The following is an 18065-nucleotide window of genomic DNA, read 5'->3' as shown; positions in this document are numbered from 1 at the left end:
GTCTCGAATCGCGATAGACCGAAGAAGCGAGAACGAAGGAGAGAAAAAGAGAGAAAGGGTGAGAGAGAGAGAAGGAAAGAGAAAGGAAGATGGAGAAGAGGGAGGAACGAGTGGGAACCTCGTTAACGCCAGGATCAAACGTCCTTTCTCTAATTCACCGAGCATCCTTCGAGCGGTCGTGACCCTCGGCTCGAAACGGGGAACGACTTCATCGGGGATAATCGATTTTCCCGAGGCGTTGCCCTTGACAAGCCGTGTTTTCCACGATCTACGCGTTTCATTGCTTGTTTAACGATGCCGAATGATCGATGTCATGGGAATTTCATCTCACGATCGAAAAGTCTGCGGCTTTCCACGTTTCCCGCGAGAACCGGACATCGTTAACCTGGTGATCGAGAGGAATCGGTATCCGTTGTTTGCCAACCGCCTTTTTGCTTCTTGATTCAAGTGTTTTTATAAGCCTATTTTTACCGTATCGCGTTGACATAACGGAAAAATATTTATATAGTTAGCACGTCGAGCGTCCAGTGAATATTGTAATTTTCGCAACGAGTGCCATTTTTATTATTTATTACGAGACGAATGTTGGTGAGGATTAGTGACAAATTAGCGACGATTCTGTATGACAATTCTTGTATACAATGAATCATCACTGACATCTCTATGTGCCAATTTTTCTGTATGTCAATTCTTCAATTTGACAATTCTTCTATGTAGCGATTGCTAATTAGATATCGATAGCGAGTGCAGATGTGACAATTTTTCTTTGTGACGATTCATTTATGTGACAACTTTTCTATGTATCGATTCCTACTAACCACAACTCTGTTTGGTGGTCTGCGCATTCGACTAGTGGTGTCGATTATTTTATGTACGGTTTGTTTAATCGTGCTCGCGTATGAGTAATTTGGTATCGCTGAGAAGGTGAACAAATTGTTGCAAGGCAGAAGTGTGTCTCTTAAAAGGAACGTTAGAAGTAGAAGAAGCATGTAAACTCGACACAAGGATTAACGTTTAATAGAAAAGATGTTCACAGGCTAGAAAATCTGAAGACTCGTTACGCAAAGAAGGTAAATAGCGGAATAAAAAGTGGAGGACTGGAATTTGTTTGTATAAGGTTTCGTCTTACACACTCGGGCCAACGTGTCTCTTCATAGCTGCTCACATTTCTACTTCTCTAAGTCCGAGCATGTTGCGTAACAGTGAAGTTTTCGAAGTCGGTCTTCTCGAGCTCGAGAAACTTATACAGAGTGTCGCGTAATCACAGCAAACAATTCATGATTCTACAGAAGAAAGCGCAACAAGAGCTAAAAATATTTTATGGATTATTCGAAGGATTCCCTTCTCGGGAGGATCTGATTCGGGAGAGTAGAAACGGTTAGCAGATGTCAGACAATGAGACAATTCATCGATTCAGTTTTTGTTCGCTGCGTCGAGCTCAGCTGTTCGAGCTCAGCTGTTCGAGCACAACGTCGGCGTCGGGAGCAAGGTAAACGGCCGAATTCGTAAATACCGCGACATCTCGCCGTTGCGTATTCGGCTGTCCAGTTTTCTGTCGATATAAGACGACGATGTTTCTCTTCTTCTTTTCAAGTTGTCCGCTCGACACCGTTTAATATAGAGCTCCAACAAAACGCCTCTGAAAATGTGCAGCGCTATCCAAAGCCGTGCAGTCTGCCAGCACCCCAACGTCCATTTTCCCGCGTCGGACACGTTTCGTTCGAACCATTCTCGACGTGTTCTTGCGGGTTCGATCAGCGAGACCTCTGACCAGGTGCCAAAAAATGTTCTACATCGGTTGACTGACTCATCGTGGCACGGTGGTGGCTGTGTGCTCTCTTTCTCTTTTCTCCTTCTCTGTCTCTCTCGCGGGAAAATATCGAGGCGGACGCACGCGTACCTCTAGTCATCCCGGGTATTTGGGGATGCTGGGTGGCTCAGGTGGTTGCGTGGCGGCTCAAAATAGAGACGGTCGCCCGCGCAAAATCGCTCGGAGTCGCACCGCGAATAGTCCGCGCCCACCGGCTTCTCGAGAGCCGTCGGTAATTTTAGAACACGTTTTGTTTTCGTGCCAGAAGCGCAACAGAGAGAGAGAGAGAACGAGAGCGAGAGCAAAGACGAGCAAGCGAACACAGAAGGCGTAGTTGCGTGAGTCGCGAGCCGCACGCACACGCGCCGCGTGCCTAACTTCTTCCTCGCGGGATTACGTCGCGCGCGTTCCTCGAGATCGATGCACGCGCGACACCCACGCTCCCGCGGCACAGACAGCTTCGCTCTCTTACAACAGAGGAACCGGCCGAACCTCGGCCGAACCTCAACGACCAGACACTCTATAGTTTGTTGCTGTTGCCAGTGAAGTTCTTGGTCGACGAGACCTGGCCTCGCCGCGCACCGCACACTCGCCCGGTATCGTACCGATCACTCGTGCTTTTCAAAATCTTCAGGACTAACACCTTAGCTACCGTCGATGTAGACGTCCTGATTAGTCTTGCGATCCGCTATGCTTCTCTTTGGAATTGCGATGGGGTGGCTGTTTTGTTAGAGTTTGATTTTCGATTTTAGATAGCAGGTCGAAGATTTCATGAATAGAACAATTGGAGAGTAATGTGATTCTAGATTGTTTGTCGAAAGACACTCATGGTGTCCTAGCGGTCCGGATACCTATCCAGGCTAACACCATCACTCTAACAGGCACGAGATATGGATAACAAGAGTGGGGTGAACAACTATTGTGACCATCATGTATCTCGAGTCTTTTTTCGGGAAACAGGTTATAGCGACTCGTGTAACACGATTAATTGGTTCCGCGTTATCGTAAACGGTCTCATACGAGGCTCTATTTTAGGACTGAGATCCATGTAAAATTGAACGGTCGGTTCTAAAGACATCTATCGAGATACTCGGGAATTCTTGGAACGATTTATCAAAAGTTCATAAAAATACAGTACAAAATTGCTTAATTTCAGAAAGAGATACTCGAAATTTGTCGAATACTGAATGAACAGCCTTCGATCAACAACATTGAATGAATTGAATATTAGTTGAACACAACCTGAAAACAATTAGTATATCGCAGCAATAACGTCAACGCAGTGAAAGGAATAAATTGACTCGTTATTCACGCGATACGGTGAAAAAGATTGAGCGTAACACACGATCGAGTTTCCGAATTTGGACCGGCTTCCAGATCGAACATGTATCTGTTATTACTGGTATTAATTAACTAGGAATTACAAATTAGCCGTAGCCTAGACGGGTATCTTGAATATGAGAAACCTTCGCAGAATTATTGATGTTATTAATTAACTGTGAATTCATAGATCCTATCTGGGAGCCGGGTGAAAAGACTACTTTCTCTACTTACAAAACGAAGCTTGAACAAAAAAGATCCAACCCAGACACAAAAGTTGCATTGATCCTTCTGATAATTCTTCTAGTTTAGCGCAATGACATAAACCATCATATTTTTCTCACGACCGACAGCGTACATGACTCACTCATCGCATAATCGAGTCGATTAAGCCACAGTTTGCCTGAGTCAGTCCATAATTAATACTAGAATCACCAGATTCGTCGAAATGTCAGAACTTAGATTATTTACCACAGTTATCATTATGAATCCTCATCCATCCCGTACATTTTCAACTTAATTTGTCCCTTGGAAAAATTGAAACTGGCTAAAACTGAATGCAAACTTTCAACTACAAAAGTCTCAACAAACGTATCGTAATAAAAAACCGCGGAGGATCAGAAGTAACGTAGTTCCGCGTTTTTCCCAAAGCAGGAAGAATGACAAGGAAGTAAGGAAGGAAGGAACCGCGACCACGATTGATCCTCGAGATCCGCGGCGTCGTATTTTCAGCGTTGTTTTTTTCCCGTAGCATGAATCGTCGCGTTTATCTCTGTTAGTCGGCGAGGAGAGAAGCCTCGGCATAGTCCATCGCGAGTGAACGCACGTCGCCCGATAAACGCTCTTCCGTCTTATCAAATCGCTTCCGTTTACGCGTCCCCGCGGACGTGCTCGTAAAAGGCTCGGGGATTAAAGAGAGAAATTACCGAGTGGGGGGCCCCTGTATGCGTCGTGCTAGCCAAAAGGGGGGCACGAAGCAGAAAAACGAAAAAAGAAAATCTCGAACCCACGTGATACACATCGGGTAAAGAGGAGGTGTGAGGGGGGCTCTTGGCGGAAAGAGGCGAGGGAAAGGAGGGCGAAAGGGGGCAGGCGACAAGAGCCGTGACAGGGAATGAAGTTGAAACGGCGGAGTGATAGCCAAATCGAGAAACACGGGCGCAGCTCGTTTTACACCGATCGGCTGCCTCCTACGGTGTGTCTTTAGTGCCGCGAATTGACAGCGGTAAATCCGACGACCTTTTTTAGTCACCGCGTTTTGTCCGCGGCTCCGATACATTCGGGATCGCCATTCTCAGCGAGCGGAAAGAATCGACGGTGAAACTAAAGAGAGAATCGTGAAAGTGGATGCATACTCGCCCGACAGTTCGCCTTCCTCTTAATCGCATTTGAACCCAGTATTCATTGTGGTACCTACGTATTTTATTCAAATTATTAATTAATGACATCTTGAAAATACGGCAAGATGTTGACGATGTTGAGTTGTTCATGAGCAGAAGATAAACGACGCTGAACGGACGAGGAACGTCGACGAGAGAGATCGGGCACTCTGGGTCGAGAGTCCGGGAGGAAAGCTCCACTGAAGGATACTCGGTGGAAACAGGGAAAACAGGAGGCGAGAGGCGAGTGTCGCCGTAGCAGGATACGTAGGACGACAAAGAAAGAAAGAGAGAGAAAAGAGCTAGAGAGAGAGAGAGAGAGAGGTGGAGAGAAAAAGTAAAGGAGACGGAGAACGGTCGCGTGGCCGTGCGTGGCCCCAAATAGGGCATCAGGTGGTTGCGCGACGCTCGCGAGAGAAAAAGATTGTTCGCGCGTGCGCAGAGGTGCGTGTGCCGCTCGTAACCGGGCGCGCACGCACGCATGCACAAGCGCGGCATACGCTAGAACGGCACGCGCGCGTTCATACAGGTGGTACTTGACGCGAGGCGAGGCAAAGCCAGGCAAACCGACACGACGGTCTGGTGGTCTGCACAGGAAATTGCTCCTTTGCCGAGCAAACGCGGCCCGGAACGGAATGGGAACCGAGCGGAGCCCGCGAGAACGGATTATTCCCGCCCCGCACGACCGAAACGCTCGCACACAGGAATCGGAAACTGTCGACGCGACTCCGGGACGAGATCTCACCTGTTGCTTCCGCTTTGAGAGTCGATGAGACTTTAGTTTGGGATCGAACGATTATTAACGAGATAGACCATCTTCCTGAAACTCACAGTCGACTATGTTAAAGTTTCTCGAAATTGTAATGGGTTGTCATTCATGTTCGAGCGATTTCGAATAAAATTTATTTATTACAAATTATTTGTCAAAATCATTGTGATAATATCAATTTAGGATGTTCGAAGGTACCATATGATTTTTTCCTTCCTCCTCCCTCCAATTATTCGATGGTTAAATATTATTCTTTAAGGAACCCCGCTTAAAATCAATAGTACTGCCCGCGAACACAAGTGTCGATCAGAGAATGCCTGGTCTATAAATGAGTTGATTCACAAGAACTTCTTAAACAAAGTACATTGAATGGAAACCCACGTAGATGAACAAATGGCACAAAGGTATGCTACACAACAAGTAGCTCGTGAAAGATTCGTTGTATGTACGATCGTTGAACATAATTCTTCAAGACAAAGTTATAAACTTTTGCAAAACAATATCAAGGATAAAACATTATTTTGGCGACAACGAGGACAAAATCTGAGGACTATGACTCTGTATGCTGTCCTTGTGGAAGAGCATCTTGTTCGGAATCGTTGTAGAAGGAGATATTGAAAGTCAGTAGTACCGGCACGCCACTGGCCCGACCAAAAATCGATCCTTCCATTCCCGTAACACATTGCGCAATAAACATAGTAACCCGGACTTGGATACTAACAGCGGCTAACATTAGCAGTGGTGCTGTATGGAGTAGCATTCCTGGGATCCTCGCGAGCGACTAACAGCTTCCATCCCCCGACGAGTGAGCGGTCTTCGATCGATAAGAGTTGCGCGCGAAGGTACACAAAGAGAGCCAGAAAGAGAAAGAAAGTGAGAAACAGAAAGAGAGAGAGAGAGAGGGGGTGGGAGGGAGGGAGGAAGGTAGGGAGCCGGTAGCGGCGGGTTCCCGAGCGTTACCCGACGCCTGTCACGTCGAAAGCCACACGAGGCGTCCATACGCCGGCGCCGAGAGGCCGTCAGCAAGCTGCAAGCTTACGTATCGTGGGGAGGGTGCGGAGAAACCGCCGCATCCAGTGGATTACAGACCGGAGAACGCAGCGGAAGACGATCCGGAGGGAAAGTTTCCTGCCGCTTGCCAGTACGGGGCGGGAGGGAACAAAGGAATGCCACCTGACGGACTACGAGAATAGAGAGACTATAAACAATGAGGTCTAATTTAAACGAGAGCGCCATCGATCGTCCTCTTGCGTCACTTTCTCGTCATTCTGAATCCGGCTATTCCACGAGGAATCGTACTGAATAAACCACGGGTGAAACGGCGTTAATGCGCCCGCGATAAGGTTTGACGGAAGTCAGGAAAGTTTGAAAGTCACGAGGCCTTTGAAAACGATGGAAACGGAAGGGAGAGATCGCGATACAAAACTCGCCTCGCGCCTCGCCGCGCCGCGAGGGAGAACCCGCTCGCGCGCGCCAGTCCTACGTCACGCGTGTCTACGTCACTGGAGAACCGAGCGGCGTCGGAGTAGGGGTCGCACGGCGGTTTGGTGGTGGGAGCATCGGAGGGGGGCAGGGGAAGGTAGGAGCGCGCTAAGGCACGAGCCTGTGGTGGGGGGAACGGAGAGATGCCAGCTAGCAGCGGCTCGCAGCCGCTTTGGAGGGTGGTGGGTTGCGGGGTGGGGGCAGACGGCGCGTGTGTACGTCGACACGGACGCGAGCGGCTATATACGCGTCACGAACACAGCGGCGCGTTGATAGGGGACCGCAGAGCGGGGATTGGCTGGCGGTCGGCTCGCCGCTTCCAAATATGGGACAGTCTCCGCGGTCCATTCATAAAACTACGGGGCGCGCCGCCGCTCGGCTCAGTTCGTGCGCGACCCCCACGCATCGCGCGTCCTCCGACGAGATTCCGGACTCGCGCGATCCGCTTCCTCTCGGCCACGCACACCCAGCCGCGCGCAAGGAGGTGTACACATACCTCTGCCTACGTGCACACACGTCGGCTTCTCCGCGGGTAAACCTGAACGAAGCCGGGAGAAAGAGAGAGGGAGAAGACGCGAAGGAGAGGAGAGAAGAGAAAAGGACGGAGGACAACAGAAAGACAAATAGGCGCGCGGTCGCGCGCGCCTTCACCTACGTGACGACACAGGCGCGCGAGATCGTCGATGCGCACAGGACTCGCTCGAAGAAGCGATCGCAGAGAGACCTCGGGCGCCCGTAAGCCCTCGGACACACTCCGGTCGCACCTCTTTTTTGAGGTTCTTGCTCGGAGAACGCGGTGAACATCGCTTCGAAGAGGATTCGCCGTGCGGGTACCGTGCATCCCCCTCGCACCGGCTAGATCCTCTAGCGTGATCCACGTTCCTCCCTCGTACGATCTTCATCGTTAAGACGAGCCGAATCGAGACGATCGGTCACGACCCTCGGTGAGATTGGATTTTTTCTGTCGCGCGCACATACTCGACCGGTGGCGGTGGTGGTGGTGGTGGTGGTAGTGGTGGTTTGTGGTTGGTGGTGGTTGTACGGTGGTGTATTTACGGCGGAGATCGCCGGAGTGCGCTCGCGCGCGGTCTCACGTCAGAGGGAGATACAGGCAGAGAAAGGAAGAGAGGGAGGATAGAGAGGAGAGCGACCGAGGTTCGCGGTTTTTGCCGCCCGGTGTCCGCTCCCTCGTGTCTGCCTCGCCAAAGCAGAGACTTGCGGCGCGTGCCGCGCAACGGATAAAAAAGGGGGAGAGCGCGTGCTACGTTCGCTTGACTACTAACCCAGTGACTCGAGCTAGAAGGGAAGAAGGTACGGACTGTGAGGACTGAAGAATCGAGTAATTGATTACGAAACCGTGTGTTCTCTTGTTCACGGGTTTCCCGCGAGTTTTGTGCGATCGTCGTGACGATCAGGACTAACACCGCTTGTGTACCCCCGCCGAGCGAAAGAGAGTGTGAGGAAGGTTTGAACGGGCGTTAGGGAGAGAGAGAAAGAGCGAGAGAGAGAGAGAGTGCGAACGATACCGTGTATTAACAGTACCTGAGGGCGACGCCGAAAGGAAGACAACATTTTAACCATAATAATAGCGTTGAACGATACGACCGCAGGCGAGGACACGCAGTGCGGTGCCGAGGAGGTTTCCGCCGGCGGACAGACAGGCGATCAGCTACAGAGGATGACGATGGACGGGATGGAAGTGGTGGGCTCGCAGCCCCACGCGGCCACCAGCCCGTTTTTGCTCTCCTCGCCACCCCTCGGGCATCATCACCACCATCATCATCATCCCACGTTCAACCTGCAAACGGTGCAGCTCAGTTTCGACGCGTGTCTACCATACAACACGGCGAACTCATCGACGAACTCAATCGTATGCGGCGTCGGGGGTGGTGGCGGCACCTCGACGCCGGCACCAACCACCTGCCCGACCTCCACCGGGTGCAACAAAACGGTGCCGACCCTGTCGTTGGCAACCTGCGTGCCGTTGCATGTACAACACCAAAACGACGTAGACACCGTGGACCACCATATCCGTCATCATCATCAACAACACCATCAGAGGCTCGAAGACCACCAGCAGCACCGGCACATCGACGCCGCGTCGCCGTCCAGCGACACCGGCGATGCGAAACGTCGTCTACAGGCCGGCAACGAGGAGAAGGACTGCTCGAGGGACTGCCGGGACGACCTGCAGGAGCCTGTCGAGAAGGATAAGCCAGGTGACCTAAACACGCCGGTTACCACCAGCAGCGATTTACCGTCCTTCTTCGGCCCCTCCGCGCTCGTCGAGCCACCTCCTATTTCAGGTACCTAAAATCTCTGCAGTCCTTTACAAAAAACAACAACAAACAAAAAGACAAAACTCTCTCATCAATGATTAACTTTTTCTTGCGGTGCCCACCCTGTCCATGCGTTCTATAAGCGCGATCGTCTCTTTGTAGAAATTCACTGCGTTAACGGAGAACGCCAGTGTTCGCGAGTTTCGGGTTTCCGACGACGACGACGGCGACGTGACGGTATCCCGTCACGCGCGACAAATAAACGATCGCGTAACGCGCGACCGCTACCGCTGCTGCCTCGAACCGAGGCGACCTTGCACTTGCACCCTGCGTTTCACGAACGCGGCCGTGTTGTCTCGCCCCGACTTTCCCTTTCCGCATATCCGCCAACTCTTACCGCTGCTGCTACCCTCGTGGCTGCGCGTCGCACCCCTCCGAAAACTCGGATTTCCCGCTGTCGATTTCACTGGGGGCCTCGGGGAAATCGGCAGAGAGCGAGCCTGGCTTGCCGAAGAGATAGAGCACGAGGCGCCAGTGTACATACAGTACAGTCTCGAGCGGCCGTGTTTGCCGGCGTGACGTATGTATATCGCGTCCGCTCCGCGAAAACGGCTAATATCGAACCCGCCCGGCTGTGTCGCGGATCAATACTCGGCGACCCCGACATTCAGGAACCCTCCTCCTCCTCCCTCTCAGCATCGCCTCCGCCTCCCACCGCCCCTTGCCGGTTCATTCATGCTCCCGGTGTGCCCCCACCCTCTCTGCCTCCAGAGCAACACAACCACCCTCTCCGCCAAGCCGGTAGCCGTCGTACTGTTCGCAAGTTTCAAGAGTGTTCTGCTTTATCATCGACGCGTCATCGACTTTGACTCTCGTGTCCTCTTCCCTTCCCCTCGTTTCCTTCCGGCTGTACCTGTCCAGCATCCCTTGAAAGGTGTCCAACTCTGCTGATACAGTTAGCCTCTCCTCAGAGAGACGTCTCGATGAATGAGAACAGATGGTGCATCTTTGCTGATTCATTTTTGCACGAGGCGGTTCGATGTTGGCTTCTGAAGGAGTTTAGGAAATAAAGCGAACCGGCCACAGCGGGACTACGACCTGCGACCTCGCGATTCGTAACGGATTAGATCTGAATTTTCTTAATCTCCGTATGTACTTGATCTGGAGGGTGGGGGGGGGGGAGTCCCGATCCCATAGTTCTGTAGCACAACCGATGATCACTACTGCGTTTCTCAGTTTTTCCCGCGTCTGAGAGCAGGCCGACTTTGTTCTCGGTAAGCAGCGAGAGACGATTGCATACTCTGGTAGGAAGGAAGTAACGGGACGACAGGATGCAGACGATAGATAGTAACCGGCCGGTACGCTCCCGGCTCGCAGATAAAGCCACCCCCGTATCGCACAGTCCTTCCTGTCGATTCTCGCTTAGCTCTTTCTTTTTGAACCGCTGCGCTGCTCGCGTGCACGCCCCGAACCTTCTCTTGGGACCATGTGTGTGCATGCGCGCACACGTGTAACCGTGTTTGTCACCTGTTGTCTTGCACACCCTCTAGCACCCTCTAACCCAGCGAGTCAATTGCGAGACTGATCGTGGATTCGATGGATCGTTTTCAGGCAGCCTGGCGGGCGAGGACCTGTCGCTGGAGGAGGCGACCGCGGAGGACGATGAGACGGCAACCTCGGCTGGCAGAGACCACAGGCATCACCATCACCAGGACTCTCAGGACACCGTGACCCCTGGTGCACCACCGTCCACCAGCCCCCCTCGTCATCATCAAACGCAAGAGGATGCGGATCGGTGCAACGTTCTCCAAGGCGGCGTGATCCTGTACTCTTCCCCGCACTCGACCTCCTCGGTGTCCTCGGCGCCTGCGACCAGCGTCAACATCTGCAACGTGCCCACGCTGACCTACCGGGGCGTTTTCACCACCACCTGCACGCAGTCGTCTACTTTAAACACACTGCAAAGCCAGCAACAACAACCCCAACAGCAGCAACAGCCGCAGCAGACTAGCCAGGAGCTCTGGGGTCCGTTGCCCTCGCCGCCGCTCACCTTGACAGGTCAGCCGTTCCTCCACCCCACCCTGCACTCGGCTCCGTACGGTGGCGAGACCGTCGAACTCCTCCAGGTCGAGTCGAAGCCACCCCCGCCGCCAGGTTACCACGACACGACGACCACCACTCCAGCCGCTTGGCTGACGTCGCACGAGGAAGCCTACGACCCCAACCTCCTGTCCCACCATCATCCCCATCACCACCACCAGGAGACCCAACTGAAGCAGGAGCCGATCGGCACGAGCGGCTACGGTCCCGCCGTGCAGCAACAGCAGCTCCAGCAACCCCAACCCAGCCAACAGCAGCAGCAACAACAACCACCTTTATCCGCCGGAAACGCCAGCGTCCAATTAGCGGAGATCAATCCGAGCACCTCGAAGGGCCACGAGATCCTCACGCAGGTGTACCAGCAGAGTGCTCTACCGCTCAGGCTGGTCCCCGTCAAGCCCAGAAAGTACCCTAATCGACCGAGCAAGACGCCGGTGCACGAACGACCGTACGCGTGTCCCGTCGACCGATGCGATCGCAGGTTCTCCCGCAGCGACGAGCTCACCAGACACATACGCATTCACACCGGACAGAAACCGTTCCAGTGCCGCATCTGCATGCGGTCATTCTCCAGGAGCGACCACCTGACCACCCACGTCAGGACCCACACCGGCGAGAAGCCGTTCTGCTGTGATCAATGCGGCCGCAAGTTCGCGAGGAGCGACGAGAAGAAACGCCACGCGAAGGTGCACCTGAAGCAGAGGCTGAAGAGAGAGGCCACCCACGCGTCCGCGAGGAACCACCCTCAGAGCCATGCCTCGCCACCCTGCAACCAGTAGTGGGACACACGAGAATAACGGGTTCTTCGTTATCGTTTTTCTGTTGGGCTGTGCAGCAGTGCCATGGAGCACCTGGGCGAGACCAGTGGCTTCGATAGGAAAATATACGGTGCTAAACACCTGGGACTAAGACGGGCCAAGAAAGCTTCTCTTGACTCATCCGGCTTTCGGTTCGGTGCTAGACACCTTCGACTAAGGCAGGTTGACGATGTTGGTGCGAAAGCTTCTCTCAACTCGTCCAGGTCTAGTTTGAGTCTGCGTTAACACCTTGGACTGAGACAGGTCGACGACGTTGCTCAGGGTGCCACTCTTGGGGTCATTTTTCTCATAAATGCATAAAATCCGCTGTCTACTTAGAACAATATTGGGAAATTGCCATTTCTGTTAACCCATTACCTACCATCGTCCCCATTTAGGATCATGCACATGGATTGCACTAAGCAGTGGTACAAAAAGAACTAAATACATTCCAAGCGCCACCATCCCCAAATGGGGACATCTTTTCAAATTGATCATAACAAGGCTGCGGATTTGATGCATTCGTGATAGAGATTTGTAGATCAAGTGCAAAACAATGGAAACATTTACGGATTCAAAAAAAAAAGACTATCCTGTTATTTTTCACTCTTTCAGAGAATTAGAAAAGAAACGATATGCCCGTGTAGCTCTTTTATCTTGCAACTGTTTAACACAATGTTTATTGTGCATACAAATCCACAGTCTAATCGCAACAATAATTAATTTTTGGCATAAATCTACTTGAATGTGTTAACCAGTTCGAGGAAAAATTTTAAAATTTGGTACTTAATGGGTTAAGTTACATTCCCTACCTTAGTGCAACGAACAAGAATCTACTGTACTGTAATCGGTCGCTGCGACCTGTCGTCTTCAGCTTGCCAGTCTGTCCAACCTGTCTGTCTGTTTGTCTGTCTTGCCTGTCCGTCTCTGATCGACAAGCATTCCCCCCGACCTTGCGAATCGTGCTCACTCGAGGCGCAGCTTCTCTCCTCGCCGGGCGACGAGCAAACGACGGAGACCTTTAGACGGAACACACAGACTACCGTCAACGACTGATCCGTCGCCGATCGTCGTCGGCTCGCCAGCGAGGACCGGCTTATCATCCTTCATCCTCGTGTCTCTGGAAGAACGATCACATCGGTACGAACTCGAGACTCAGTGCCGTTGAACTAGCACGTAAAATAGCGTCCTGGAGCAGCGTTGTATATAAAGAGAGAGCTTCATTCCGCACGCGTTTTCGTCGCGCGATCCGCTCGATCGTCTCTCGCGCAGCCTCGCGTATCCAGGGAACATGAGAGCCGGGGAACGTGCCGCTGGTATTCGATCACTCGATAAACGTTTCGCGTCCCTTTTCTGTTGGGAGCTCGCGGAACTGGAGTTGCTTTTGTGAGGATTGATTGACTCTTTCTGTTGAGGGTACTCGCGCGTTGCGTACGGAAGGCGATTCGAAAAAAATGTTTGAATGAGATGTTAGATATTTCTGCAAGTATTTCAATGGTTTTTGTAAAATGTTGATGGAATTTCGATGGAATTTGTGTAACATTTTAGCGTGAATATATTGAGAGATCAATTGGGAAGATGATATCTCGTTTGTAGTGTGATGAGTAGACTGCGGATTTTATGCGTTAATTTAGGATAAATACCAGGAGGGAAGAAAATTATGCACTGGTTTTTTGTTGCATAAATAATTAAATTGTTCGTTTGCAACTTCAGAAATTTTCTGAAGCATGGGTCAATTGCTATGAAGTTATTAAAAACAGAAATAAATGTCTATATAGCTCCTGTACCTTGCAATTAGTGCAGACAATTTTTATTTTGCATAAAAATCCGTAGTCCGTTAACGAGCTACTGTTTATTAGTTACTATTGTAGTACACGTATTAAGTGGATTACACGAATGAGTGGCTCATTTGCCTAGTCCATTATCTCCACAAAATTGAAAGTATAGAGAACGTCGATAAAATAGTAGAGTTTCTAAAAGTTCTTTCTATTTTCGTTATCCAGTGATATTAAGCCTAATTATTGAATTTATTTCGAACGGAAAGATTTCAGCATCAGTCGAGTGTTTTTATAGCGAATTGTAAGAACACTTGAATGGTGGTTAATCGATTTGGCCTGTGAACTGCTCAAATGGATCCACGGTAAATATTTGTTGTGTTTACATGTAAAAAGCTGTTTAGGACATAGTGAACTATCTTGTCGAATCGTGTCTGTATCTGAAACAGGAAAGAGTCTTCCATCACTCGCAGATAAGAGCACAACGAAAGAATTTCACGCGATCCGTTCCAGGAATTCCGTCATCGTTCCAGCTCATTAAGTCACTAACATAATCTGTCCTTTGACATCGGGAGTCACGGCACACCAAGCGCAACAAACGCCGACGCGAATAATAAAATTTGATACTTCATCATCGGGAACAGAAAAATCAGACTAGATGCAATAAATACGTTTTATAGGTGAATAATCTGCATGTCGGTCTTTGATCGTTAAAGATTTTACGAGACTGAACTTAAAAGGCCGTATGTTCCATTACTATCGTGATATCTGACTTTAATTATGTTTCATTTTATCCACTTTAAAGTTTAGCCCCGCGAAATCCTTAACGATCGCGGACCAACATGCAGATTATATCGACTCATAAACCGATTTATGATCGGGAACCATCGTCGCGAAAGGCTGAACAGGTGTAGACGGTGCAAAATCGCGGAACAATAGTCTTCCATAGCTTTCGTTCTATGTTCGAGCTGATCAAGCATTCCTCCGGAATGGGGAAACACGGGTGCAAATCTCATTTCGGATTTTTCAAATTTCTTCGTGGTCTCCTGGTTCGTGTCTACAGTGGTGCGCGGTTAAATTTACATCAATTCAGGACAGTCCAGTCCATTTTAAACAGAGACATACAATTTCGCAATAATTGTCGTCTGACCATCTAGTACTGACGGATAGCCGAGTTTCTTCCGATTAAAACGAGTCTTACATTTACCGAGTATCAAATCGGTACAATTAATACGATGTACCTCGTGTTTCCATGTTTACTGTTTACCATTGCATACGTTTCTATCCACTAGGTATTGGAAGAAGAGTGGGGCTAACTGGTATAAGTTTAACCGTGCAAATTTCATGTAAACTTAACCGTGCACTACCGTAAAATCGCCGGGGATTGTTGTTGCAGTGTTTCGCGTAGAAAACGGCATCGGGACGGAAATTCCTAGGTCTTGTTGAGTAAACACTGTTTCTGAGTCGTTTCCTCGACGAAGACGACGGCGGGGACGGGATCGGTGTCGATTCTCGAGCTGTCCGAGTGCTTTTCGTCGCGCGAGACGGAGAAGGAGCGCGCGAGAGAGACGACGCGAGTAGGAGAAAGACGGTGGGAGAACGAGAGAAAGAGAGAGAGAGAGAGAATGCTCGGTTACGGGCAAGCCGTTGGGGATCGTTATTTACGGGGCGGTCGCGTTTTATGCCCTTGTTTGCGATCGAGGAACGATCGAGATGCAGATGCGAGAATCGCGCGTAGATACGCGCACGAAATATTCCGGTGTCACGAGATACTGGCGACCAGCCACTCGGTCGAACGACGTCGAATCGATACCGCCCGCAGCTTCCGGGAATCAGGGAAGGAATTCGTCGAATTAGATAGAGAGAGAGACGGTGCTGGGTCTCGATCGCCATGCAAACGACCGCGTAAAAGAAACAGGAAAGAAACACGCACGGGATTCGAGCGTTCCAGGGATCTCTCTCGAGAGATCCCTTGAAACCTGGTCCACGGTCTACTGTGCTCTGCTCGGGTAACTGTCGCGTTCAGGTCTTTTCACCAGAAAATCACCTGGAAACAAAGTCTGAAACAGGGGATCGAAGAGTACAAGTTTTGCATACAGGATGATCCACATTGTGTACAGAAAACGTACAACAAATTGGTAGATAGGAGAACATGCGAGAATGTAGATCCTCCATTGTACAGAAAATTTTGTTATGGCTCGTTAATGTTTTAGCTATGTTACCTCGAAGAGAACTGTCTTGTTGATATTTTGTTTTCATATTTTAACCGTGTTACGAACAAAAAGAGTTGTCTGTGTTCCCAGAGAAATAACTATCTGTTTTGCTTGAAAATTGTAGGGTTAAATGGACAGTTTTGTGGGTCGTCGATAAGCGACAGTTACCGGGCGTATCATAGTAATCTCGAGTATACTGAGCGTTCGTCCGTCCTCTCGTCGAGCCGCGAACGATTCGACAAGTCAGCGCTTTCTTGCCGATCAGAGAATCTATATGTATGTATATGTATGTATATCCAAAAATATTTTCTATATATTTTTATAAGCGCTCCGAGAGAATTGATTCGCTGACGGACGATCCTCGATCGATCGTGTGCTTTCAGGAGAATTTAGTTCGATCGCCGACGAGAGAAAGCGAGAAAGAAAAAGTTAGACGATAGTAGAGGAGAGAGATGAAGAGAGAGAGAGAGAGAGAGAGAGAGAGAGAGAATTTAATAAATAGGATAGAGAGAATTTTGTAAGGAAGGAAAGAATTTAATAGATAAAAGTAAGGAGAGTAATGAAAGAGAGAAAGAGCGAGACGCACGGCCTGATCTCGTCGCGAGAATCGATCCATATGCATACACGCATGCACACGCGTCTGCACTCTACATTTTTGCGTCCTTGAACCTCGTGTCTTTCAATCATACAATCGAACAATCGCTTCGTATCGTGCTCTACCTCTTCGAACGCCACGGCCACGTGTCTCGTTCCTAGTTCGAACACACTTTTCGTGCTCCGGACACGCTAAAATCTCGGATCCCCTAATTCCCCCGCGCATTGTCTTTCGTAACCCTCGATCATCCTTGCTCTTCGTCATTTTACGATCCTTCGACAACGGTCGAAATAACTTCAACACCCATCGACCTTCTCGGCTGTCGAGAATTCTTCTCCAGAGAGATAAAGAGAGAAAGAGAAGAAGAAGAAGTAGAAGATGATGGAGACGATGAAGAAGAGTGCTCTCTTTCACCGCCAAGCAAAACCCCACGAGTGAATCTTAATTAAACGATCATCGTTGTTGAACGGGAGTTTTCCTCTGTAAATATGTATATATATATATATTCACACGTGTTATACATATGTACACATAGGTTACGTGTTATATTCGAACGGGGCAGAGACAGAAAGAGAGAACGAGGGAGAGAGAACCTGTTGAGAAATCGTTCACCTTCCTCCGTTTGATCTAGCCCGCCCATACTCTTTTTTCCCCTCAGCCAACACCCCCATAAACCAACAACAATCCCCCTTTTTCGCCATCGTTTTACGTGTAATATAAAGATATGAGTTTAGCGACGATTAATATTATGTATATGTTGCTCTATTTATTAACACGAAAAATCTCTATATATATATATCATATATATATATGTATTGAAGACAGATCTATATATATATATATTTTATTGTTAAAGTTAAAGGATTATTTTTATTATAATTATTCTATTATAATTCTATTAATAACGATTATGGATATCGGCGCGGTCAGACAGCTCTGAACGCGCGTTTCGCGCCATATTGTCCGCTATTGTTCTAGATAGGTCGGAAAAATACTTGTAGAGCAAAGGAGCGTGTAACAAGCACGCACACACACACACACACACACACATAAACACACACATACATGCATACACACACCGACGCACACGTCTCTTCGAGGTTTAGTTAGAAGAAACACGAAGAGGGAGAGAGAATTCGAGGAAGAGATATGTATATGAGAAAGAAAGAAAGAGATTATACGTGTACATAAAACGTATCTGTGTGAATGCGCTGAGGAGAGAGTAAGAGTGAGAGAGAGAGAGAGAGAGAGAGAGAGAGAGAGAGAGAGAGAGAGAGAGAGAGAGAGAGTAAGAAAGAAATTCTAGTGAGAAAATGATTGAGAGAACGGTACAGAGACGACACTTTTTTTTACGAACGATATTACGCTATAGTTGGATAAATTATGTGTAACTATTATGCCATACACGGTGCTCCGAGTGCTACGGCACACCGGGAAAAAACAATCTCTCGACTACCTGTATATTTTGTGTTGTAATCATCGTTGCCGTTTAATCTGGCCCGGTTCCCCACGACGATTATTAACAAAAATACAAAGTTAACATTGA

At 49.3% G+C, this 18065-nt stretch overlaps 1 protein-coding gene across 2 annotated transcripts in view; it reads left to right on the top strand.

The window, feature by feature from the left end:
• LOC143216272 (uncharacterized) overlaps positions 1–18065 on the top strand; it is a 40536-nt gene extending 22471 nt beyond the window's left edge. The window contains exons 3-4 of one of the 2 annotated variants that reach the window (XM_076439167.1): positions 8371–8979; positions 10651–18065. In XM_076439167.1, the coding sequence (XP_076295282.1) occupies positions 8371–8979; positions 10651–11918 (1877 nt within the window). In that variant the 3' untranslated portion in view covers positions 11919–18065. Of the gene's footprint in view, positions 1–8370; positions 9067–10650 lie in introns of both variants that reach the window. The other variant, XM_076439166.1, reaches the window with a different exon arrangement.

Source organism: Lasioglossum baleicum, chromosome 15 (genome assembly GCF_051020765.1).
Source record: "Lasioglossum baleicum chromosome 15, iyLasBale1, whole genome shotgun sequence".
Classification (NCBI taxonomy): domain Eukaryota; kingdom Metazoa; phylum Arthropoda; class Insecta; order Hymenoptera; family Halictidae; genus Lasioglossum; species Lasioglossum baleicum.
This window is presented reverse-complemented; position numbering and strand designations above follow the sequence as displayed.